This window comes from Oryctolagus cuniculus, chromosome 5 (genome assembly GCF_964237555.1).
Source record: "Oryctolagus cuniculus chromosome 5, mOryCun1.1, whole genome shotgun sequence".
NCBI lineage: Eukaryota > Metazoa > Chordata > Mammalia > Lagomorpha > Leporidae > Oryctolagus > Oryctolagus cuniculus.
In genome coordinates this window covers 37878175-37903606 of record NC_091436.1, presented here as the reverse complement: position 1 = coordinate 37903606, position 25432 = coordinate 37878175, and the positions used below count along the sequence as shown (strand labels likewise).

The window sequence follows — 25432 nt, the reverse complement described above, 5'->3', positions numbered from 1 at the left end:
CATTTCTAGTATTTCATTCTGACTTCTCTTTAATGTCTCAATTTCTTGTGAGGACTTTTCATTTAGATCATGTATTTGCTTCTGGTTGCTTCTAAGTAATCTGATGATTAATTTTCTGACTTTTGGTTCTGGCATAACCTTGATCTCTTTATCTTCACCTTCTATTATTGAAGTGTTGTAGTGTTCCTTTGGGGGGGCTCATAGTGTCATTCTTGTTTAGGGTTTTTCTTTTGTTTATCGTCATTTGTGTATTTTTTTTCTTTTTTTGTCTGGTTGCTTTTCGCTTTAATTTGTGTCTTTGTGATTTAGTGGGACATCTATACTTTCAGTGAGTTCCAGGAGGTGCATGCTGTATTTGGCTTGGGTGTTTTGTTTAGTATTCCAGGGTAGAACAGTTATCCAAAGTAAGGCCTCTGTGGGACTTTGTAGTTTTCCTCTGGTTTTTTGGTTAGAGTAGGTTATTCACTTCTGTTGGTTTGACCTGTACTTTTCCTTACAGTTGTGGGATGCCCTGGTGTTAGTCTCTGGTGTATACAGGGTTATATTGCCCTGCTTAAAGAACTGCACCTCTAATCTGTGGAGATTTTCTTATGGTGAGGTTTCCCTGTGTTATAAGCTGCTATGGGTCTGTGCATTGCAAGTAGAAGCATGGAGTCTCACCTACTGGGGCCTGGCTCGCTTCTGAATCATGCTGGAGGTGGGTACAAGCTTCAGTGCATGGGCCCTGCCTACTAGAGCCTGGCTTGCTTCTCAATGTTTGATGGAGTGGGCTCTAGTTTTCAGTATTCAAGACTTTTCTTTGCTGTATAACTTGCTTGCTGGGGAAGAAATTCTTCTGAAATGTTGTGGTCCTCTTTCCTGGGTTGGGGTTGTGGTGAGGTGGCCCCTGCTATTAATGGGCATGTGTGTGGGAGGCAAGGGTGGCAGTCCCCTGCTTACATTAGAAAATGTAAACCAACAAAATGGCTTCTCCCAGCTGGCTGCAGGTCCAGGTAGGGCGAAGGGAGGAGAGGGAGGTGTGTGGGGGAGTTGCCCTATCTCTCTATTCGTTCTTCTATACCTTCTCTTTTTTTCCCACATGAATTTCAAAAGGAATTTCCCAAGCTCTCCCTCTCATTGCTATTTGCAGGTTTGTTAACCTGTGATTTCCCATCTCACCTGGTCCGCTAGGGGCTGGTGCCAACCTCCCCGGTCCGATCCTCCACCACTTCCCTTTCTTATTTGCTCTTTTGGCATGGACTTGCCCAGTTTCTGTTGCTCTTCTGGGCTTCACATCATGTATTTTCCACAGCTCTGTCTCTAGAGTGTATCTTCTTCCCTTTTTAACTATTTATTTTGCCTTGTGTGACTCGGTTCATCCTTGCTATACCACCGTCTTGGGACTCCTCCTCAGCAGATTTTCAAATGGTCCAGCAGGTGGTGCAAATTTGCCTCTTGGAACCTTATAGATCTTTTCAGGATTGCTAGTCTGACAGACTAGATATTGGTTATATATCAGTTTTATTGCTTGAGACAATCACCCAGTACTCTTCATAATTTGAGCTGTTTTGTCTGTACCATGATGGACTACAGAGCCTTTACTAATGATGCATTTAGGGATTCAAGTAGGATCAGTCAGTCATCCTAGCCCTCAGTGACTCCTCATTTTGCAGTAAATTCCATCCTTGAAGATATATTTTGTTGTTCCAATTCAGGTACATGATACTATTTCTTGAACATATTATCATAAATGATTTGATATGATCAACTTTATGAAGTTCATTCAAATTCTGTATTTTAACAATTCCTTTGCTAATTGACTTGGCATGAATAGTCTGCTAAATGTGTGTGCTTGATTTTCAGGTTCAGTCTTACAAATATGAGTTTCACTTTTAACAGCATCCTGTGAGGGCAGCAGAATAACTGAAAGGAATTCATCTATTTGGGGTCCACTTTTTTTTTTTTAAGATTTATTTATTTGAAAGTCAGTGTAGAGGGAGAGGCAGAGAGAGAGAGAGAGAAAGAGAGAGAGGGAGAGAGAGAGAGAGAGCTAGCTAGCTAGCTAGCTAGCTTCCATCCTCTGGTTCACTCCCTAATTGGCCACAATGGCTGGAGCTGGGCTGATCCAAAGCTAGGAGGCAGGGGCTTCCTCTGTGTCTCCCACATGGGTGCATGGGCCCAAGGAGTTGGGCCATGTTCCACTGCTTTCCCAGGCCATAGCAGAGAGCTGGATAAGAAGTGGAGCAGCTGGGACTTGAACTGGCACAAATATGAGATGCCAGCACTGCAGCAGCGGCTTTACCTGCTATGCCACAACAGCAGCCCCTTGGGGTCCAGTTTTGATGGAACTTCCGTTAGCAGTGGAAAACTGTTTCTATAACATTTCAAATTCAGGCACCACTCTAAAGGCATACCCTCTATCTGTGTACATGTTGATTGATTTGTCTTTTGGTTGTTTGACAAACTGTAGTAAGGGTCTGTAATGCTACAGATTCTTACTACTTAAATTGTAGAACACTAACCTTTTCTGTTAGTTCATATTGAGTAGTTATAACATATCCTGCTTGGTATTTTCCTTCCATATTTTTGACAGAAGACACATCAACAAAATGTTGAATGGAATCTAGATTCTGTCCAACACCCAGTTCAGTGTGTTAGATACCTCTTTCAACGTCTGGATCCCATTCTGTATTCCCTACCTCACCTGAAAGCTAGTGTGGTATATAACCTGATCTAGTCCATTTCCTGTCAAACACCCAGTTCAACCTGTGGATCCAGTCAAAAGTAAAATTATTTAAGTAAATTGAGATAGTTTGAAACACAAAGCGCAGAACTTGAACCTCCAGATGTAGCAAGAAGTACTGAGTATAATCTTCTCAGTGGATACCTCTTGGCTGGTCCTTGAAGTTCCCAGCAGTTACTGGAAGTCTCCTCTGACTCCCACCACTGTTATCAAACCATAAAAGAATAATCTGAAGCAAAGCAAAATTTTAAAGACCTTATATGAGTAAGAAGCAATTCATGAATTGGAGAACACCAGCTTGAAAAAGGCTTAGTGTTCTTATGACAAAGTGTTAGAGTTTTTATAGGGAAAAAGTGGAAGCAAAATTGTGTGTGTGTATGTGTGTGTGTGTTTTTAATCATGTTGGAAAATCTCCATTCACATAGTTGGATATTAGATGGCTGCTTTTGATTGATTGGAGTTAAATTATGCCTCTGGCAACAAAATCAGAAATGACCCAAGTTTTGCTTACGCTTGCTGTTTAAGCATGGTTAAGGCTATTTTTAAGGCCTAGTAGGTTTTGTTTGCTCAGGAATTTTTCAGTCTTTGTCTCTGTTTTAATTTTGCTTTAACACTTCCTACTGGGAAAACACCATTTCCTGTGTTAGCCTCTCTCAGATTACAGGGAATAGAGAAGTCCTGAGGTTATTTTGAATGCTGTAGATTAATTGTAACAATAGGTAATATTAAAGAAAAATTTTTCATGATACTTGCTAAGATGGTAAAGGCGACTTTATTCAAGGTGGCTGTGAAAATAGGTATAGGGACCACTGCAACAGAATCTTGCAGTGGAGAGACATTTGACTTAAAACTGATTCCAACAAGAGCAAGGGATTTATAACTGAGAAAAAGGGTTGGGGGTCAGTGAATAGAAAGTTACTAAGAGAAACATCAACGAAATGATTTCCGGCCAGACTGACTTGCTGGGATATTGCTGAAGGAAAGCCAGGGTAGTAAGGTATCTTAGTTATGGAGGGTGGGGGTATTTTTTTCAACCTGAGGCAGCAGGATTCTTGCTCAGAATAGAATCTGCAAAGTCAGAGAGAGAAGCCCAAAGTGGGGCTTAGTCAAGCAGAGGACTCAGAGGAGCCTGAATAAAGTTTTGGTCAAAGGAGAGTCTTTGTCAACGGGAGGTCAGATCCCAGGACAGCTTCTCATGAGTCTCATGATTTGCCCAATCACATTCCACAGATAATGGGAACATTGTTCAGGATAAAACAGTTACTCTCCTATCAGAACAGTTGCTATGCTCATGATTCAATTCTTTCTTATCTCTGCTTTTTTTGTGGATTCTGCTCCTATGGCCAGCTCCCTCCCTTTTCCTTTTTTCTCTGTAATATTCTGCTGCCTCAGAGCTTCTGTTTCCTTAGGGCTTCCTTCCATGTGCTCTCTTTTCTCTGGTTTTGCTATTTCAGTTCAAACTTTGCTCCTAAACACTCACATTTAGGCATTGACTGAACTGGATCTAAATGGATGCAAAGGAGGGGGAGGCATCATTCCTTTTCCTGTTTCAGCAGACTGGATTCTGGGGGTAGAGGGAAGGCAGGTGGGTGACGAGGTCTGTGGGAATTTTCACCCAGATGCAGACTGAGACAGTGTTTCTAACCCACACATTTGGACTTCTTTCAATCCTATCTCCATGGTTATACCCCTCCTCACATGTCAGGAAAAATTCAGTGGTCATTTTTGTTGCAATTATTGCTATCCTAAAAATTTTCAAAGGCCATGAGGAATGGTTTCTCAGACACATTCACTTTGGGGGAAATAAATATTACTTCTCACAGAAATGGAATGTTGTCTGCTTGGTTTGACCTTTCTGTGGCAATTTTTTCCCCTTAGGAAAGATCATAATTAGTGAGTCATATTTTATATTCTGAAAATATGCATGACCATTGAGATTTTTTTCTACTCAGCCAATGACCTGATCTGCAAAATAAGGATTTTGGCCTCCATTCTCTTAAGATGAACAAGCATTGTTCGATTTTCTGAAATTTTTCATCCTATTAAGCTTTCCAGCCATCTAGGATAGTTGAGAACAAGTATACAATTGGGTATTTGCTTTGTTGAAGGCTCTCAGCATTATTCTGATTTTGGTTGCTTATTTGGTTGATACTTGTTTTTTTTCTTGACTTATGATTTACTATACAGGAACATTGCTCACCTAATTTCTGTTTCTTTTTGTGCATGTGTGATTAGATAACAAAAGGGATTAAGATTCTGCAAAATGAGATAATACAGCAAGATAAGCGATTGGCCAAAGCCATGGTCAGTGATGGTTCTTTTCACGTTACCCTATTAGTGATGCAATTATTAAATGAAGATGAAATAAACATGTAAGTAATACAACATTCCTGAATATTATTTTCCAAATTTTTATCTTGATATGAATAAGTATAGCAGAACTCTAAAAGCCATTAAAATTCTAAAAAAGTATTCTTCATTATAATTTGTTGCTATTAGCAGTCAATATATAGAGTTAATTATATAGATTCTTCTTAATCTAGACTTTTCATTGTATTATTTATTACCACATGATAACCTTTTGTTATGCAGGTGCTTTGTTTATATTGATTATGTAAACACTCTTGAGTCTGACCTTATAGGTAATTATTCTGGATCCATGGCACAACCACCTCTTATTAATGACTTTGAGGAAATCGTTTATTTTCTAAGTAACTGAAGAAAATAATCATGGCAATCATGCAAGATTTCTTAGGAAGGGTCTGGTACATTGTAGGCACTTTAATGTTAGTAGCTCTTAGAGCTACTATTTTACTAGGCCATTGGACATTGGACACTCTGCATCTTTTTTTTCTGGCTAAGACAGCAGAAGAGATGATTTATTGTTTACGTGTTACACTTGGAGACACAACTAACAACAAAACTAGTACAGAATGTTGCAGGCCCAGGCAAAGGGCCATCAGGGACTGTTTTGGGGTCAGCAAAGTGAGTCTCATAGGCAATTTCTGTGATCCATTGGAGATGGAAGTTTCAGAATCTCGAGACAAGTTGTAGATACTGGCAGGTAGTCCAAAAATTTGTACCAGCGTTCCAGGGTCTGACATTTATTACTTCTGTCCCTTTGGCCATCACAGGTATACAAGTCAGTGTTGTACTTGCACCCCTGTCTCATCATTCTTCTTTTGCATTTCCGCCTGCACATTTGCTTCTTCTTCCACTTGGCTCTCCTGGCTTGGAGGTTTCCAAGATGGCACTAAAAACAAGAGTCACTTCCACCTTAGTTATTCTTTTTTATTTTTAATATTTATTTATTTATTTTAAAAGCAGAGTTACAGAGAAGTACAGAGAGAAAGGGAGAGAGGGAGACAGGTCTTCCATCTGCTGGTTCACTCCCCAAATGGCTGTAATGGCCCAAGCTATGCCGATCCAAAGCCAGGAGCCTGGAGCTTCTTCTGGGTCTCTCATGCAGGTGCAGGGGCCCCTTTCCAGGCATCTCCCACTGCTTTCTCAGGCCATAGCAGAGAACTGGATCAGAAGTGGAGTAGCTGGGACTTGAACCGGTACCCATATTGGATGTCAGCACTGCAGGCGGTGGCTTTACCCACTACAGCACCGGCCCCTACTGTAGTTATTCTTAGAATCTTTGTATATAGTCCCATGCCATGTGATTCCAGGGTTGTGTCATAAAGTTTGGGTATCAGTTGTTGATTAGTGCTTTCCATTCCATTCTGGAGTGGAGAAAACTTGTTCTTCCTTCAGTTCTCTAAACACTCTCAGATGATTCTGTTTCCCTGTTACCTGCTGTAATAACCCACTCTGTTAAGCCTAAACTCTGGAAAACCAGACCTAGAATGTGTTGTGGATTACTATGTTTTATACCTTGACATGTATGACTCCTAGGAATGAAGAACAAGGCTTGAATTGGGGAAGGGGGTGAGGAAAAGGTAAAATAAAATGGAGAAAATAAAATAACTCAAAATATTTAGCCATTGTTGAATATTATGATTATGTCTTTTGTAGAACCTCTTGTCTTTAGAGATCAGACTTCTGGTTTGTTCACACCGATCTCCCCAAGAGCAGCCTTGGGCATTCTATGTGGGTAGAGTAGGAAAGATTTTATTTGACTCACTTTGGTGATCACTTTGCCAACGAGAAGAAAAAAAAAGTGCTCTTGAACGAGAGATGCCAAGAAAGATGCCAAGAAGATGAAAGAATGAGAGGAAGGAGTAGGGTCCTGTGTGTACTGGAATGGTCAAGCTCTCCAGAAAACCAGAACCAGGAGAATGTGTATGTATATGGATATCTGTTTGTGTAGACGTAGATGTCTTTACATGAAGAGATTTATTTAAGGAATTGGCTCACATGATTGTGGGAGTTGGTGAGTCTAAAATACGCAGTGCAGTATGGCAGGCTGCAGACCTAGGGAAGAGTTGGTGTTACAGTCTCAAGTCCAAGACAGGCTGGAGGCAGAAGCCCTTTCTCAGGAGTACTTAGCGTTTTCCATGAAGGCTTTCCACTGATTGACTGAGGCCCATCCATTTTCTGGAGAGTCAGAGGTATCAACTTTTAGATAATGGTGAGATTAAACCTGTGTCCTTAATTTGGGCAGCTAGATAGTGAGAGTGAAATTGATTGTTTTCTGGAAAGACTTTGTTTATGTGAAAGATTTTTAAAAGGTTATAACTTTTGGGGGTCCGAGTTATGGCATAGTAGGTTAAGTCTGCAATGCTGGCATCCCATATTGGTGCTGCTTTGAGTCTCAGCTGCTCCACTTCTGATTCAGCTCCCTACTAATAAGCCTGGGAAAACAGCGGAAGGCAGCCCAGGTTCTTGGGCCCCTGTACCCTCATCGTAGACCCGGATGGAGTTCAGGCTCCTGTTCAGCCTGGCCTAGCTCTGGCCATTGAAGAGAGAACCAGCATTGGAGAGTGAACCAGCAGATGGAAGATCTCTCTTTGTAACTCTGTCCATCAAATAAAATAAAATAAAATAGATCTTTTTAAAAAAAGGTTTTAACTTTTTATTTTTAATTTTCATCCTATAAGCTAATCCTAATATACTAGATAGCTAGATTGTCAGTTTCTTATTTATTTATTTTTTTTGACAGGCAGAGTGGACAGTGAGAGACAGAGAGAAAGGTCTTCCTTTTCCGTTGGTTCACCCCTCAATTGACTCTGCGGCCAGCGCGCTGTGGCTGGCACACCAAGCTGTGGCTGGCACACCAAGCTGATCCGAAGCCAGGAGCCAGGTGCTTCTCCTGGTCTCCCATGCAGGTGCAGGGCCCTAAGACTTGGGCCATCCTCCACTGCCTTCCCGGGCCACAGCAGAGAGCTGGACTGGAAGAGGAGCAACCAGGACAGAATCCAGTGCCCTGCCTGGAACTAGAACCTGTGTGCTGAGGCCACAGGTGGAGGATTAGCCTATTGAGCCACAGCGCCGGCCAGTTTCTTATCTTATTATTACTTTACAGAGTTTAGTGTCATATTTTAGATGTTTAGTAAATAATTGATCAAAGGGTTGGAGTGGAATACATACATGCTTTTGTTAAACTCATGAATTTCTTCAGGTAGATATCATCTGGTTCCTTTGTGCCCTTACAGTGTAAGGGAAAAGAATAGAAATGCATTAGGCCAAACCTAGTTGCTGATTTGGAAAGATAGCTATCCTGCTTTAATTTGAAATACAACCTTTGGGTCTGAATTCTAGTTTCTTGTATGCGTATACTTTTTTACTTCTCTTACTACAAAGAAACAAAGAAGTTGTTCCATAAATTCTGCTTGGAAAGATACTCTATCGAAAAGAATTTTCATGTCAGTGGTAGGCACTATGAATCCTTTTCATTGTGTGAGAATTAACTTATCATTAAGATAAATTTGTTGGGGGCTGGTGCTGTGGCGCAATGAGTTAACGCCCTGGCCTGAAGCACTGGCATCCCATATGGACGCCAGTTCGTATCCCGGCTGCTCCACTTCCAATCCAGCTTTCTGCTATGGCCTGGGAAAGCAGTAGAAGATGGCCTAAGTCCTTGGGCTCTGCACCCAGGTTGGAGACCCGGAAGAAGCTCCTGGCTCCTGGCTTCAGATTAACGCAGCTCTAGCCATTGCAACCAATTGAAGAGTAAACCGTCAGATGGAAGACCTCTCTCTGCCTCTCCTATCTCTGTGTAACTCTGACTTTCAAATAAATAAAGAAATCTTAAAAAAAATAAATAAATTTGTTGAATTCTACTAGAGAACTGAAAACTAGATTAAGTTTAGATCATCCAGATTTTTTAAAAGAAACATAGTATAAAGAATTTACTTTCTTTCAAAAGTCCTGCCCTTACTCATTGCCTGCTTTAGTATAGTTTAATTTAAAATGAATATCTTCATTTTCCCCAATTTATGATGGATGAGCCAAAAGTGGCTGTTCTTTTATTACATACTTTAACCCACAGGACACAATGAAAGACAATATTAAATTAGAGCAGTGTGCATGATGTCATTTTGGAGGTACATAAATACTGTTTCTTAAAATTGGATTTAAGATGTGGATTTAGAGGTGGAATAAAAAAATTGACATTTTCATAGCTATTCTAAAAGATTATATATATACAGAGAAGTGAGATTGAATTTGAAAATCATGGATGAAAATCAGTTAGACTTGACATGAAGACTAACTGAAAAATATGAAAGAAGAAAGATGTAGAAATATACCTAAATGTTTTTTTCAAGTATTTGACTGATGAACAAATCACTGATCCAAATAATTTGAATTAATGATAGTTCACCAGAAGGATGTTTTTAAACCCTTTCTGTCCTCTAAGAATGTACTTATTTCTTTTTTAAGTAATTGCTGCCCTCTAGTGAGATCTTAATTTTTTTCTCATAATAACATATCTTTACCAAAATTCCCTTCAAGATGGGAATAATTGATCCTAATTTTCAATATTAAAATTTGATTACGTCTAATTTAGCAATATAGTAAACATCTGTTTTTTTTTTTTTAAATAAAAGCACTTGAAATACAGAGAAGCCCTATAATCATGTGGGTTAAATAGCTATAACAGACATAGAGCTTAGAGAATCTAATTAAACTTGTTCTTTATTTGAATCCTTGTATAGTAATGATTTTTATATTATAGATGTTATTGTATTTTACAAGATAAAGTATATAAAATTTTAGTAGAATACATTGCTGATTTAACTACTGTATACTTATTTTTAAAATTTTATATAAGTTATACAAATTTCATGTGTTTTGTATATACAGGTTTAGGAGGATTGTGATCCTTCCTACCCTAGATTCCCTTCCACTCATGCTCCAACACTTTTTCTCCTTCCTCTCCTATTCCCACTCTTAATTTTTATAAAGATATACTTTCAGTTTACTTAATGATCGTAAAGTTAACCTTACACTAAGTAGAAGAGTTCAGCAAATAATATGAAGAAAAAAACACTGTTCCCAAACAGAAGAGACAAGGGCTGTAAACAATCATGGAATCTCAAAATGTCCATTTTACTCTAATACGTTATGTTTTAGGTACTCTGTTAGTTACCTCTGATCAGAGAAAACATATGGTGTCTGTCTTTGAGAGCCGTTCTAACTGGGGTGAAGTGAAATCTCATTGTGGTTTTGATTTGACTACTGTGTAATTATTAGTTTTTTTAAAATAAAGAATCTAGAACTTTCTACGTAATCTAATACAAACTCCTGTAGGTACTAGATATTTTGAGATATAGTATCAATGAGCTTTTTGAGTTGTCTGTGCAATACTTTCTCAGTTATACAAGTGTTTGGTGGACTATAAAATTGTATCTGCTTTAATGTCTTTAATAGTGATTATAATTATGTAAAGATTTAATTCACTTATTCCATAGTTTTTGTTTAGAAATTAATGGTTTTAGGCCAGCGCTGTGGCTCACTAGGCTAATCCTCTGCCTGCGGCGCTGGCACACTGGGTTCTAGTCCCAGTCAGGGCACCGGATTCTGTCCTGGTTGCTCCTCTTCCAGTCCAGCTCTCTGCTATGGCCCAGGAGTGCAGTGGAAGATGGCCCAGGTGCTTGGGCCCTGCACCTGCACGGGAGACCAGGAGGAAGCACCTGGCTCCTGGCTTCGGATCAGCTTGGTGTGCCAGCCGCAGCGCGCTGGCCGCAGAGTCCATTGAGGGGTGAACCAACGGAAAAGGAAGACCTTTCTCTCTGTCTGTCTCTCACTGTCCACTCTGCCTGTCCAAAAAAAAAAATAAATAAAAAAAAAAATAAATAATGGTTTTAAACATATGAGTTAGATTTAGAAGGTATTTTGAATTTTAATATAATTAGTTCAAATACAAGAATTAATTTATCTTCCTAAAATTGATTACTTTGTTCCTTGATTTGAATACTTTATTACTAAATAAGTTACTAAAAAATATGTTCTCTCTCACCAGTGGTATTGATGCTCTCTTGGAATTAAAACCACTCATAGAAGAAATCCTCCAAGGAAAACATTTGACTTTGACTTTTCAAGGGATTGGAAGTTTTGGTGACCGGGTTGGATTTGTGAAGCTGGCAGAAGGAGATCACATAAATCTACTTTTAGAGATAGCAGGTAAAACAGATATAAGCACACTTAAATCTCATCTGTTGAAAAAGTAGCTTTCTTTTTTCAATTTTGTAATAGACATCTTTTAATTTTGGAGAGCCAGTATAGCCTTTTGATAAATGAGCTGCCTAGATATTTGCATGTGTGAATAATTAGCTAAATAAAGTGGAAAGTGAACTTGATTCTTGAACTTGAGGAATATGTTGATTCTGGGGCTCTCGAAAAGGTGATGAACTAGATTCAAGAATTTGTTAGGATTGTCCTAATCATAAATCCGAAGGATCTCAGTGTTTATCGTGACATTTGACATATGGTTGGCACTTATTTAAGTATTGAATGACTGAATAACAGTTACCTGTTGCCAGCTCAGAGGCTTGGGGATTGTCACCCCCACTCCAGAAAGCCTGTAGATGAATCAGCATCGTTTCCATTTGTTTTCCTTCCTTGCTGCTTTCGGTTTTACTCTCTGAGCAGAAGGTTCATTGGCCGTGGTAGAAGGCCTCACATTTATTGGACAACATGTTGCTTTATACAGTATAATTGAAAGGGACGTGGAATTAGAAGCAGGAAAAAAGCATAGCCTGGATGAATAACTTTTGAGTTTTATCCAGAGGTAATAGGTTGGGTATTAGCTTACATGCTGTGAGCAGTTTTTATCTTCATCTCACTCATGTCATGTAACTTCATTTTGTGTCATCTCCTTTCAACTTCGGTAATCCTGGTTTGTAATATACTTTCATCATTGGTCCATGCTTGATGCACTTTTATCTATCTGCCTTCTTGTTTTTTCTTTTTTTCTCTTCCTCTTTCCCATTCCTTTTCTCTTTCCCCCTCACCCATTCCTCTTCTCTGTCTAAACAAATAATGTAATGACCTGAAGCTCTACCACCCACAATAAAAACTAGAAGTCTGGTAGTAATCCAACTGTGTTGTCTTCATAATCCATCTATTGACCTTCCTCCATTTAAGTTAACCAATCATCTTGAAGTGGCTGTTTGTTATTTCCTTTTCTCCCAAAGTATATGTATTTTCATTTTGATTGGTTTTAACTTAACAAAGATGGTATCTTGTTGTCTGTGATCTTTTGGGGTGTACTTTTCTGTCTAATATTATATTGCTTGCATGTAATTTAATAATTGCCTATTCAAAAGTGTACATTTAGTTGGGGAGGTGGTAGAATGAGGATTAGGGTTCATTGTTGGTAAGTTTTTCTTTTGTGGTCTTAGGATACTTTTTTTTTTTTTTATACTTATTGATTTATTTGAAAGGCAGAGTTACAAAGAGGCAGAGGCAGAGAGAGAGAGAGAGAGAGGTCTTCTGTCCTCTGGTTCACTCCCCAATTGGCCGCAATAGCTGGAGCTGTGCCGATCTGAAGCCAGGAGCCAGGATCCTCTTTTGGGTCTCCCTCGTGGGTGCAGGTTCCTAAGGACCTGGGCTGTCTTACGCTGCTCTGCCACGCCATAGCAGAGAGCAGGATTGGAAGTGGAGCAGCCGAGACTTGAACTAGTGTCCATATGGGATGCTGACACTGCAGGCTGGGACTTTAACCCTCTGTACCACAGTGCCAGCCCTGGATTTTTCTTTTAAGATTTATTTATTTGAAAGGTGTAGAGGAAGAGAGGAAAGATCGAGAAGGAAATTTTCCATCTGCTGGTTTACTTCCCCCAAACCTGCAACAACCTGGGGTTGGCTACACTGAGGTCAGAAGCCAGGAACTTCATCCTCGTCTCTCACATAGGTGGAAGGAACCTAAGTACTTTAGCCATCATCTGTTGCTTAACACATACATTAGCAGGGAGCTGGATGAGAACCAGCGTTCTGATTTGGGATGAGGACATCCCAAGTGGTGTCTTACCCAGTTGCACTGTAGCACCTGCCTTCGTCTATTGGATATTAAGAATTTAGGAGATGTTTGGTTCATAGAGAATATAAGAAACCTTCTCCCTTTGACTTCACAAAAACAAAAACAAAAACAAATGTTAGCTAGAAGTTTCAAAACCAAGACAAAGAAAAATCATTGTAACTAATAGATTTCAGTAAGGTTGCTATACAATGAAGTCAATATACAACAAACTATAAATAGTTAAAATTCCTAATTTTCTACTAGATAATCATTTATGACAACAAAACCAGTAAGAATTTGTGGGAAGAAATCCACCAAAGGACATGCAAGACTTTTATGGAGAAAATATTTTAGCTATTGCATATTTGCTAAAAATGTTTTTCACAATACTTTTATGCTTTCCTCTTCTATTTTTTGGAATATCATCTTTTCTTTTCCCTGAGAAATATATTCTTAAACTGAGCCAGACCATCAGAAAATTGCGTACATATTTAGATAAAATCATTCAGAATTACTATCGCTATAATTTTTTTTTTTACTTATACTGATAATTTCATAAGAAACAGGTTTATGGAATTCTGTATGTGTAAATATTTAAAAAAACAAATGTTACTGGGGGGGGCATTGTGGTGCAGCAGGTTAAACTGCCGCCTGGGGTGCCCATATCCCCTGCCTGCTGGAATCTGGGCTACTCTGCTTCCTGTACAACTCTCTGCTGAAGTACCTGGGAGCCAGTGGATCCTGGCACAAGTACATGGATCCTTGCCACCTGTATGGTAGACATGGATTGAGTTCTTGGCTCCTGGGTTTGGCCTGGCCCAGCCATTGTAGGCATTTGAGGAGTGAGCCGACAGATGGAAGTGCTTTCTCTCTCTGCATCTCCCTTTGCCACTCTGCCTTTAAACTAACTAACTAACTAACTAATTAACTAACTACTGTTAGAAAAATAAATACATTTTATTGGTAATTACATAAGAGCTGAGCTGATAGGAAACTTGTTTTCTTTCATCTTAAAGTCAGAACTGCTTTCCTTGGACAGTTTTTTACCTCATGAGTGTTGAATTTTGTTGTTGTTGTTGTTTAAAGATTCATTGGTTCTTCTTTTTTTTTTTTTTTTTTTTTTATTTGACAGGCAGAGTTAGACAGTGAGAGAGAGACAGAGAGAAAGGTCTTCCTTCCGTTGGTTCACCCCCCAAATGGCCGCTACGGCTGGCGCGCTGCGCCATTCTAAAGCTAGGAACCAGGTGCTTCCTCCTGGTCTCCCTTGCAGGTGCAGGGCCCAAACACTTCGGCCATCCTCCACTGCCCTCCCGGGCCACAGCAGAGAGCTGGACTGGAAGAGGAGCAACCGGGACTGGAACCCAGCACCCATATGGGATGCCGGTGCCACAGGTGGAGGATTAACTAAGTGAGCCACTGTGCTGGCCCCCTCATTGGTTCTTTTGAAAGCAGAATTACAGAGAGATCCTTCATCTGCTGGCTCACTCCCTAAATGGCTGCAACAGCCAAAGCTGGACCAGGTGGAACCAGGAGCCAGGAGCCTCCTCTGGATCTCTCATGTGGGTGGCAGGGGCCCAAGAATCAGGGCCATCTTCTGCTACTATCCCAGGCACACCAGCAGAAGCTGGATCAGAAGTGGGGCAGCTGGGACCTCAACAGGTGCTTGTATGGGATGCTGGTACCACTGCCGTGGCCCTAACCTGCTTTGCCACAGTGCCAGCCCTGAATATTTAACTAGGTTTTTGAGTCAGAAGTGGTTGTTTGAAATCTTAGAACCCAATTTATGCTTTACTTCATTTTAGAGTATAAGACAATGTCATTCTCTGTGCATTCACTCCTACCTAGCCTTACCTTATCTTTCCAGTCTCAGTTTTCCTTTGCCTCATTTTCCTTATTTTAAGTGTATTTATCTTGCTATAATGTACACTTCTTTGGCAGCATCTTATATCCCAATTTGAGCTGTAGCTTGGAGTACAATGTGTGTAAATAAGTGTGGAAAAATAAGCAATATTTACAAGTAAACAGGGTTTAAAATCATTAGTTAACCAAGGAGAGAAGGCAACTAAAATTTTAATTGCAAGTAGTTTAAGAATTGATACCCACAGTTAACCTCTCTTCCTGATTGCTCACAAGAAAATGCTAGACTTGAATCTTTTCTTTTGTAATATAAATGTCTGCACACTCAAGGAACATTTCTAGTTAGTCATTCATTCATTGTTCTTTTAAATAATTCAATGGGTGCTTGCAACAGTGAGAATTCCATCCATTCTTTGCAAATATTCTCCAAAGGCATTTTCTAATAAGCATGAAAGACCCATTGTGTTCTGAGGAATGTGAAATCTCACTAGCTTTAACATGAATCTAACCTAAGGTTTGTCGTTTTGCTAAAGGTCACTGCCCCTGTAAATGCTTTTTGATTTCAGAAGTATTAGGTACTGTTGCTTAAACATATTTATGGTTTTCAAAAAATTATGACAAAACATTACAACCAATGGGAAATAGAGGGGGATCAGCATTTTCTTTCCTTTAGCAATCCCAGTTTGTTATTCTTGCTTTGAAATTTTCATGTGTATGTTTCATGTTGCTTTTGATGGTAGTTTTTATAAGATATCTATTGAATATGTTTGCCAGGCTTATTTATCTACTCACTGAAACATGTGTTTATAAATTATTAGGGCCTTATTATGTTAGAAATTGAAGTTTATTCTAAGCCTTTATTTACATAGTATTCAGAAAGAATGTTTAATATATGAATTTTTAAGAGATATTTTTTTAAAAATTTATTTGAAAGAGCTACAGAGAAAGAGAGAGAGAGAGAGAGAGAGAGATCGTCCATCTGCTGGTTCACTCCCCAGATGACTGCAAAGGCTAGGGCTGAGCTAGGCTGAAACCAGGAACCAGGAGTTTCTTACAGGTTTCTCACATGGGTGGCGGGGGCCCAAGCACTTGGACTATCTTCTGTTGCTTTTCCCATGCCAGTAGCAGGGAGCTGGATGGGAAGTAGAGCATCTGGGACTTCAACTGGCACCCATATGGGATTTTGGTGTTGCAGGTGCCAGCTTTACCCACTACGCCACAATGCCAGCCTCTAATACATGAATTTTTGTCAAAAATTTACTTCTCAGGTTTATTTTTTAATATAAAGAGAACAAATTTCATTTATTTCATAGGTACAATTCTGAAATGTAGTCAAACTTCCCTTTCTTCTTTCCTCCCTCAATCTCTCCTTATTTTTTATTTTCTTAAAATTTTATAATAACATACTTTCAGCAAGTATAATGCATCACTAGCCATAATGTTCAGAAAATGAAAAGTAGAAAACCACTGTTTCATAGGAATATATAGACCAGGGCTATAAAAATAGTCAGATTATAATATGTCAGTTTCATTCTTATACTTTTTTGGTATTGTGTATTAACTATCACATATCAGAGAAAACATGATGTTTGTCTTTTTGTGATTGGTTTATTTCACTAAGTACTATAGTCTCTAGTTGAATCCATTTTGTTGCAAAAGACAGAATTTAATCCATTTTATGGCTGAGTATTTTTCTATTGTGTTTATATACCACATTTTCTTTACCCAAGGCATCAGTTGATAGATATTTTGGGTTGCTTCCATATTTTAGCTATTGTGAATTGAGTTGCTGTTAATATAGGGGTACAAATAACTCTTTGGTATGATGATTTCATTTCCTTTAGGTAAATTCCCATGAGTGGGATAGCTGGGTCATATGGTAGATATATGTTAAGATTTCTGAGGAATGTCCATACTATTAGGTTTATTTTTAAAAGAATACCTCAGGATTAGGACTATTTTAATAAATACAACAGTATCAGTAAAATAATGGTTTTTGCTGTCATATTTTTGCAACTCTTTGTTTCAATGATGTATTCTAACTTTTAGAAGAATATGTTTATTGACCAGGGCACTATGTTTCTGAAAACTTAATAATGAACTCTGTGTTTGTATGTGTCTGTGTGTGTGTATAATCTACACAGGAATATTAGAATCTTTTTTGTATAAAATAATGGCAGAATTAGTCTGACTTAATAGAAAGCAGAATTTGTGAAGAAAGTAAGCATTACCTGGATTTCACTGAGTTTTTAGATTTATAAGAGAAATGAATTCTTAAAGTATTACATAGTTGTTATGAAACAAAGAATGTATTTCTTAAAAAGATTTATTTATTTATCTGAAAGGCAGAGAAAGAGAGAGAGAAAGAGAAAGAGGTCTTTGATCCATTGGTTTACTCCTCAAATGCCCCAGTGGCCAGGCCTGGGCCAGGTAGAAGACAGGGGCTAGGAGCTTCTTCCAGGTCTCCAACATAGGCGCCAAGGCACAAGGACTTGAACCATCCTTTGCTGCCTTCCCAAGCGCATCAGCAGGGAGCTGGGTGAGAAGTGGATCAGCAGGGACTCAAAACAGCACTTATATGGGATGCTGGCACTGCAGGTGGAGTCTTAATCTTCTATGCCACAGCGCTGGCCCCAAAGAATGGATTTTTGAAAGATTTACGTATTTATTTGAAAGGCAGACTGACAGAGAGAAAGAGAGAAAAATTTTCCATCTGCTGGCTTACTCCTCAAATGGCCACAAGAACAAGGCTAGACCAGGCTGAAACAAGGAACCTGGAACTCCATCCAGGGTCTCTCACATAGGTGGCCGGGGCCCAAGTACTTGGCCCGTCATCTATTGTCTTCCAAGATGCATTATCAGGGAGCTGGATTGGAAGTGGAGCAGCTGGGACTGGGACAGTACTCTGTATGGGATGCTGGCACTGCAAGTGAAGGCCTAACCTGCTGTGCCACAGTGCCAGCCCCGAAGAATGTGTTTTATATATTATTTGAATTCGGTACTAAAAATTAAAATAATTTATAATTTCTTTTTAAATTTGAAAGGCAGACAGTCAGAATTCTCCCATCTACTGATTTACTCCCCGAATGATACTAGACCAGTTCAATGCTGACAGCTGAGAATGTGAGACCCCCGCAAAAGCCCCTAAACAATGCAGGTCCTGGGAAATAGGGAAGCAAACTGGTTTTCAGAGGAACGGTTAAATATTACTTAAAGATTTGGGCAACAGAACCTCCTGTTATGTACATGGGCCACCCCTCCCCTGTGCTTGCTCAAACTTAACAAAGAAAACTGCAAGGCACGTAAGGCACGTAGCAGCCCGCTTCTCTTCCTCAAACGACCCCCCCCCCCCCCCGCCCCGTCATACCCTTTTGACCTAGTACTTTTCCACTGACCATACCTCCCTACCGCTTCCAAACTGCCATATTAGGTCAATTGCTGAAAATTATCCAATGAACTTACGCCACCCTATGGTATGTTAATCTTGCGGTTTTGCCCCTTAAAAGCTGTGTGAGATGACTGCTCGGGGCTCCTCTCTCTTTCTCGCTGCTTGCGGCAGCAGAGGGCCCATTTGTGCAAATGAAATAAAACTGCCTCTTGCTTTTTGCATCGCCTGGTCTGGAGTCTGTGTTTCTGGGGTTGTCACAAAAGGGCACCACTTTTGGGGTCCTTCAAGAACACAATCTAGGCTTCACATGTGGGTAGCAGGAATCCGAATACTTGAATCTTACTTGTTGCTTCCCAGGGTGTGCATTAGTAGGAAATTGGAATCAGGAGCAGAGCTTTGACTAAAACTCAGGCACTCTGATGTGGAGTGCAGCAGCCACATCCAATGCTTCCCCCAGTTTTTAATTTTTAATGTGTAAAATTGAAGAAGATTATACATTTTGAACTAGTAGAATATGAATTGATGGGGCTCAGGACATGCTACCCTGAAATAATGGAAAGGATTTAGGAAAACGGCAGAAGCAGGAAGATCACTCTTTGACCTCTTGCTCCTTTCCCCTGAAGCTGACTGTGAAACTCAGGATGGTTTTTGGAGCTTTCCTGGAAGCAGGTCACAAGTTCCACTGTGGAGAGGTGCCCTCCTTATACCTTGAAAAGAGAAAGATCTTTATCTCTTAGGACCCAGGGTCTAGAGAAGAGGCTGAACAGCTGCACCATTGCTACATTTTCCCAAATTTATTACCATTAGATCATCCTTTTCTATCCAATCATGCTTACCAACTGTCCACTTGATCATTAAATGCTTCATAGAAATATACAGACTTGTCTGTTTTCTTGGGGTCTTCATTTTCTTAGGAAGATTTTCATGTCATGCATAACTTATATCAAGTAAATTTGTATGTGTTTCTTTTGTTAATCTGTCTTTTGCTGCAGGGTTCTGGGTGAGGTTTGTAGGATGGTGAGAAAAAGATATTTTTGTTCTCCTACACTGCCAGAACTTGAATTCTGCATCTAGTTGTGCTGCCATTAAGAGTTATTTTTGGTACACACTGGTGGGAAGAAGAGACCAGGCTCATTGTACTCATGTAAAGGTGTGTTTATGGCAGTGGCCACTCCAGGGTGCACATGACTTCAGAGGCTGTGTATGTCTTGGCTTCCTGCTTTCACCTTGATGATATTTTTCAAGACCAAAAAAGGCACTTTGTCTTTTCTTAGCCTACCCCTGTAGCTCATAGGCTTAAGAAGATACAGAAAGTCATGCATTTCTATGGCATTTCTCCACATACTACAATGATGAAATTCTTCTGAAAAGCTTTTTGCATAGAAATGGATATGTGATTTTATTCATTTTTAGCTAAATGTAATTTTTTAAAGAAGGTTATTAGATTGAGAGATTGTTAAAAATTTTGCCGGTTGGAATTATAATGGCCCTTGCAAATCATTTTTTCAAAATAAGAAAAGTGCCCTTGGTTAGCATGATAAAAGATTCCCAGTACATTTATTCTGTGAAAGAAAAAAATAAAAGGTTTTCAGGATGTTCATTTGAACGTTAAGCTTTATCTTATTCTGACTGTTATTTCTCACAAAGATGGAGAGAATACACCCTGTGTTTTCTGTTCCTTGTTTAGAATCTCTTTGGTTTCTGGTTACTTTGGGCCCTTCCAGGCTGCTGTGTGAAGTCATGGTAGCCACCCCAGATGTCCTGCAGCCTGCTGACACTTCCCCTAACTGCTGGGCTGGGTTGTCTTCAGAAACATCAGAATTACTTAGCTGCGCTTCATTCAGAGCCTGGGATTCATCCCCTGCCCCTGTTTATTACATGCTGTTGGAAGCATGAGTCCTCTATTTTTCCTTTCCTTCTCAATTCACCTCTCTTTTAACTCTTTCCAGTGTCTCTTTTTTATTTATTTGATTTTTAAAAGTTATTTTAATTTTATTTGAAAAATAGACAAATATATATATATATATATATATATATATATATATATATATATATGAGAGAAAGAGAGAGATCTTCAGTTTGTTGGTGAACTACCCTCAACGGTCCAGACTGGATCAGGTTAAAGCCAGGAGCCAGGAACACAGTTGGGGTGTCCCACATGGGTAGCAGGGACCCAAGTACTCCAGCCATCATCTGTTGCTTCCCAGGGTGCAAATTGGCTGGAAGCTGATAGAGAAGTAGAGTAGCCAGGACTTGAACTGGCACTCTGATAAGGGATGAAGGCATCCCAAGTGATGACGTTAACTGCTGCACCACATTTCTGGTCTTATTTGCTTGATTTTCAATCAAATGCTTAAGAGTATTTTTTTTGTGTGTGTGTGTCAAATGTTTATTCTAATCATCTTGAGAATATTAATTGATTTAGTTTCAACAAACTTATCAGATTGGGACTATTATCTACACCATCATTTAACATGTAGGGAAACTGAAGCACAAAGAAGTTAAGTGGTAGAGCCAGTACTCCAATCCAGGTAGTCTGATTACAAATTCTGTGCACTTGGGACCAGCGCTGTGGTGTAGCAAGTAAAGCCGCTGCCTGCAGTGCCGGCATCCCATATGGGTGCTGGTTCGAGTCCTGGCTGCTGGCTGCTCCACTTCTGATCCAGCTCTCTGCTATGGCTTGGGCAAGCAGTAGAAGATGGCCCAAATCCTTGGGTCCCTGTACCCGTGTGGGAGACCTGGAGGAAGATCCTGGCTCCTGGCTTCAGATCAGGGCAGCTCCAGCCATTGTGGCCAATTGGGCAGTGAACCAATGGATGGAAGACCTTTCTCTCTCTCTTTCCCTCTCTCTCTCTCTCTCTCTCTCTCTCTGTAACTCCGACTTTCAAATGAATAAATAAAATTAAAAAAAAATTTGTGCCCTCAATCACTATGCTAATCTGTTACACTGTAAGTTAACAACTGGTCATTTCACCAAGTCCCTTATACTGTGAGATCTGAGATATCATCCATGTTCTCTCATTTCTCTTCATCTCTGTCCTACCCTCACACAGTAAGCCTTTCCTAGTTAGTTGTCATGCTGTCTGGTTTTTAGACGGTGGTCATGCTGTCAGCTTTTAGACCGTCACTTTTTAAGGATTTTGTTTGTTACCTCACATTGTGATTCTTGCTTACCGCAGCAACACGGGCATAACTTGTGCAACTGTCCTAGCTCCAAGTGAGTTCTGGAGTTAAACAGAACTGAGTTCGCATCCCTCTGCAGCCTGTTACCAGCTGAGTGACTTTATGCAATTTACTTAACCTCCCAATTCTTCAGTTTCTATAACTGTACAGTGAGCATATCAATAACTTCTTAAAATCAAATAATGTAACTGTGGTGCTTTCTATAGTATTTGGCACATAAATAATGTTAAATAGATGGTAGTTATTATCATATATTCTATTCACTTTTTAAAAAGATTTATTTATTCATTTGAAAGGCAGGGTTACAGAGTGTGTAGAGAGGCGGAGAGATCTTTAATCCACTGGTTTATTCCCCAGTGACAACAACTAGAGCTGGGCCAGGCTGAAGCCAGGAGGCAGGAGCCTCTTTTGGGTCTCCCATCTGGGTGGCAGGAGCCCAGGCACTTGAGCCATCTTCTGTTGCTTTCCTAGGTACATTAGCAGGGAGTTGAATTAGAAATGGAGCAGCTGAGACTCAAACCAGTGCCCATATTGGGTGCGGGTGTCACAGGCAGCAGCTTAACCCTCTGTACCAGAATGTTGGCCTTTATTCATTTTATTTTTTGATTGACATGTTGGTTCGTATTTATGAAGCACATTGTGACATTTTGAATCATGTATACATTGGGTAATGATCAGAGTAATTTGCATATATATCAACTTAAACTTTTAATAATTATATTAAGTAAGTATATTCAAATTTCTAACTATTTTGAGAAGAGACACAATGCATTATTATTCACCCTTCTGTGCCACAGAACTTCTCCCCCTATCCAACTGTAGCGTCAGACTCAGGGACCAACCTTCCCCCTCTGTGACTCGCCCCAGTCTCTGGTAACTACTATACTACTGTTCTCCTCTCAACTTGTATTAGGTTGACTTATTTAGTTTCCACATATGAGTGAGATCATGTGATGTATGCTGGCCCAAACAATGTTGTTTCTATATCAAATTATTTATTTCAGTGTTCTTTTATGTATAGTCTCCTAATATTTAAATAGATTTTAAAGAAATTGTTCTTCATTCTCTTTTCATCTTCAGCTATGAGGTAAACTGTAGTGTTTAAGAAGCACTCTTAGCTGACTTTTGAAGGATGACTGGGGTATTTATTGTGTGATCTTATGTTTAGTGCTTGAACATATGCTTGTGACAACAGGAGGACTTAAGCAATCTCTTTAATTATTCATAAAGTTCAGTTCTGGAACATAAGTTAACCTAGATGAAAATTGACATGTGGTTTTCACATTAGCAAAAATACTTCTTATTTCAAAAATGGATATTTTTAAAGGCTTAGCACCCCAACTAGGCAGTGTATTATACTGCTACCAGGAATGTTAAGACATTATTTATAAGACTTTTCAATAAGAAGGCTTTTTCCCCTGTTTCTATATATCTAATGAATATGTGGTCCTGAAAAAATACTTTAATATAATTAAGTGTGCTTTGTGATACTGTTATTTAAAACAGTGTTCTGAGTAGCTATCATCAAAGATTTCAAACCCAGGCTATAAAGAGAGCTGTTAATTCAAAATTTGATATAACAAATCAATAAATTGAAAAATGTTACTTTATATTAAATTGATAATAAGATTTTTATGTTAAATAAGATAATATATAAAAGTTAATATAGGTAATAAAGAACAATACAGGGGCTGGCACTGTGGCTCACTTGGTTAATCCTCCACCTGCGGCACCGGAATCCCATATGGGTGCCAGGTTCTAGTCCCGGTTGCTCCTCTTCCAGTCCAGCTCTCTGCTGTGGCCTGGGAGGGCAGTGGAGGATGGCCCAAATGCTTGGGCCACTGCACCTGTGTGGGAGACCAGGGAGGGGCACCTGGCTCCTGGCTTCGGATCGGCGCAGCACTGGCCATGGCGGCCATTTGGGGAGTGAACCAACGGAGGGAGGATCTTTCTCTCTTTTTCTCACTGTCTATAACTCTACCTGTCAACTAATAATAAAAAAAGAACAATACAAAGCCACTATGTTTATTTTTGCTAAAAATCATTTTTTCTTATATTCATTGACTTTTTAGATAAGTCTGAGCACTGAGAAGTCCTTATTTTTATTGCACTAGATTCTGACCCTGTAGACTCCATAAAGACAGGGGGATATTTGTTGCCTTTAGCAGATAATATGGTTAGCATATAGGGCCAGTGGTCAGTAAGTAACTGAATGTATGAATTTGTACTTTCATACCTTTATGCTGTTTCTATTTCCTGGGGGTGATAAGGGTGTGTTATTAAGTGGCTGTTTGAAGTCATTCATGGGAGAATTCTTGAAATATTTGACGGCTAAGAAATTATGCCTTAATCTCATCAGTCAAATCTTAGGAATTTAGTGAGTTAGTACACCAGGGTATGTGTTAAGCCCTAAGACATTGCCCATATTTAACTGTTGATTTGTGAGATGACACTTTTGTATGATTCAGTCTAATTTTCAACTCTAGGTCCTCTTAAAACAGTTTAAAAATATAGCTAAATAGAGAGGGCCAAAGTTGGATTATAACAGAGTAGAATGAAAAAATATTTATAGTTTATATGAGCTATAACGATACATTCAGTAAAGTGGCAATCATACTGACTATGCTTTTAATGTTTTGTGACTTGCTCATGCTGGACTATTTTCTTTCTGTTTTGGCTGTCCAACATTGAAACTCCTCCATAATATCTCCTATGTCAGGGGTGTTCTTTCATAGACTCCCATTCTGCCAGGACATGTGCATATGACTTAGGTTTGATACGGACTTTGAATTGGAAGCTAGGGACTTGAAGAGCAAAAGAACTGTGTAAAATATATTAGGGGATAGATTGTATCATTAGTGGTAGTTACCACCAGTCCAGAGCAGCTCTTTGTGCACTGTCCATGGGTTTAGGAAGTATCAGTTCTGGCACCAGTGATGGGGAAGAGGTAGTATGGCCACTGCTCTGGGCTGCATTGGAACTTTGGGCTTCTCCTTGGCTTTGTAGCCTTCCTGTGTGGTGCTGTGGCCCTCCCAGTGACCTTATGTGCATTCCTTTCCTGCTCAACTTAGCCAAAATTACCCTCTGTTACTTCCAACTAAGAACTGGGGTTTTCTTGGCACTTTACTGGTCTATTGTCTGACCTTTGTTATCATAGAAGAGGGAAGAAAAGCTAATTGGTGGCAGTGACCTCAGTGAAGAGTTTTTAGGACATTTTCCAAGTTTGTACAACATAATTAAAATGTTATATTTAGCACTTATTAGCCTTTTTAAAAGTGATTTTAATTTTATTAGTTATTTATTTTATTAGCCTTAAATAAGTGCTAAATAGTAAAAGATGGAGCTGATATTTGGCCTAGCAGTTAAGACACTGGTTAGGATGCCCAAATCCTATATCAGAGTGCTTGGATTTGATTCCTGGCTCTGCTCCTGACTCCAGCATCCTGCTAACATATACCCTGGGAGGCAGTGGTGATGGCTCAAGTAACAGGGTTCTTGCCACCCACATGGGAGACCTGCATTGTGTTCCCAGCTCCTCATTTTGACCTGCCCAGTCGTGGCCATTATGGGCATTTGGGGAGTGAACCAGCAGGTGGGAACTCTGTCTGTCTCCCTTTCTTCCACTCAAAAATGAAAAAAGAAAGAAAAAAAGTAAAATATCACCACAAGAATTTGAGACTCTGATGAGACAAAGTTTTGATCTATTGACTATGTTTCTCTTCTTGGATTTTTGGAATCTTTTGTTCTTTGCCCAGCCCCTTCCAGGCAGTGGCAATCATGTTCTTAGAAGAAAAGCTGTGTGGCTTTAACAGCTAACCCTGTGCCTGATGCTTGAAAAGATACTCTGGGTTTCTTAAATATGTTTTGTGCTGTA

At 39.5% G+C, this 25432-nt stretch overlaps 1 protein-coding gene across 4 annotated transcripts in view; it reads left to right on the top strand.

Annotated features, from left to right (window-relative positions):
- Nucleotides 1-25432, top strand: part of AKAP7 (A-kinase anchoring protein 7) — a 163351-nt gene that overhangs the window by 50038 nt on the left and 87881 nt on the right. For all 4 annotated transcript variants that reach the window (XM_051855333.2, XM_051855334.2, XM_070073554.1 and 1 more), the window contains exons 4-5: nucleotides 4958-5094; nucleotides 11133-11293. In XM_051855333.2, coding sequence (XP_051711293.1) covers nucleotides 4958-5094; nucleotides 11133-11293 — 298 coding nt within the window. The remainder of the gene's footprint in view (nucleotides 1-4957; nucleotides 5095-11132; nucleotides 11294-25432) is intronic.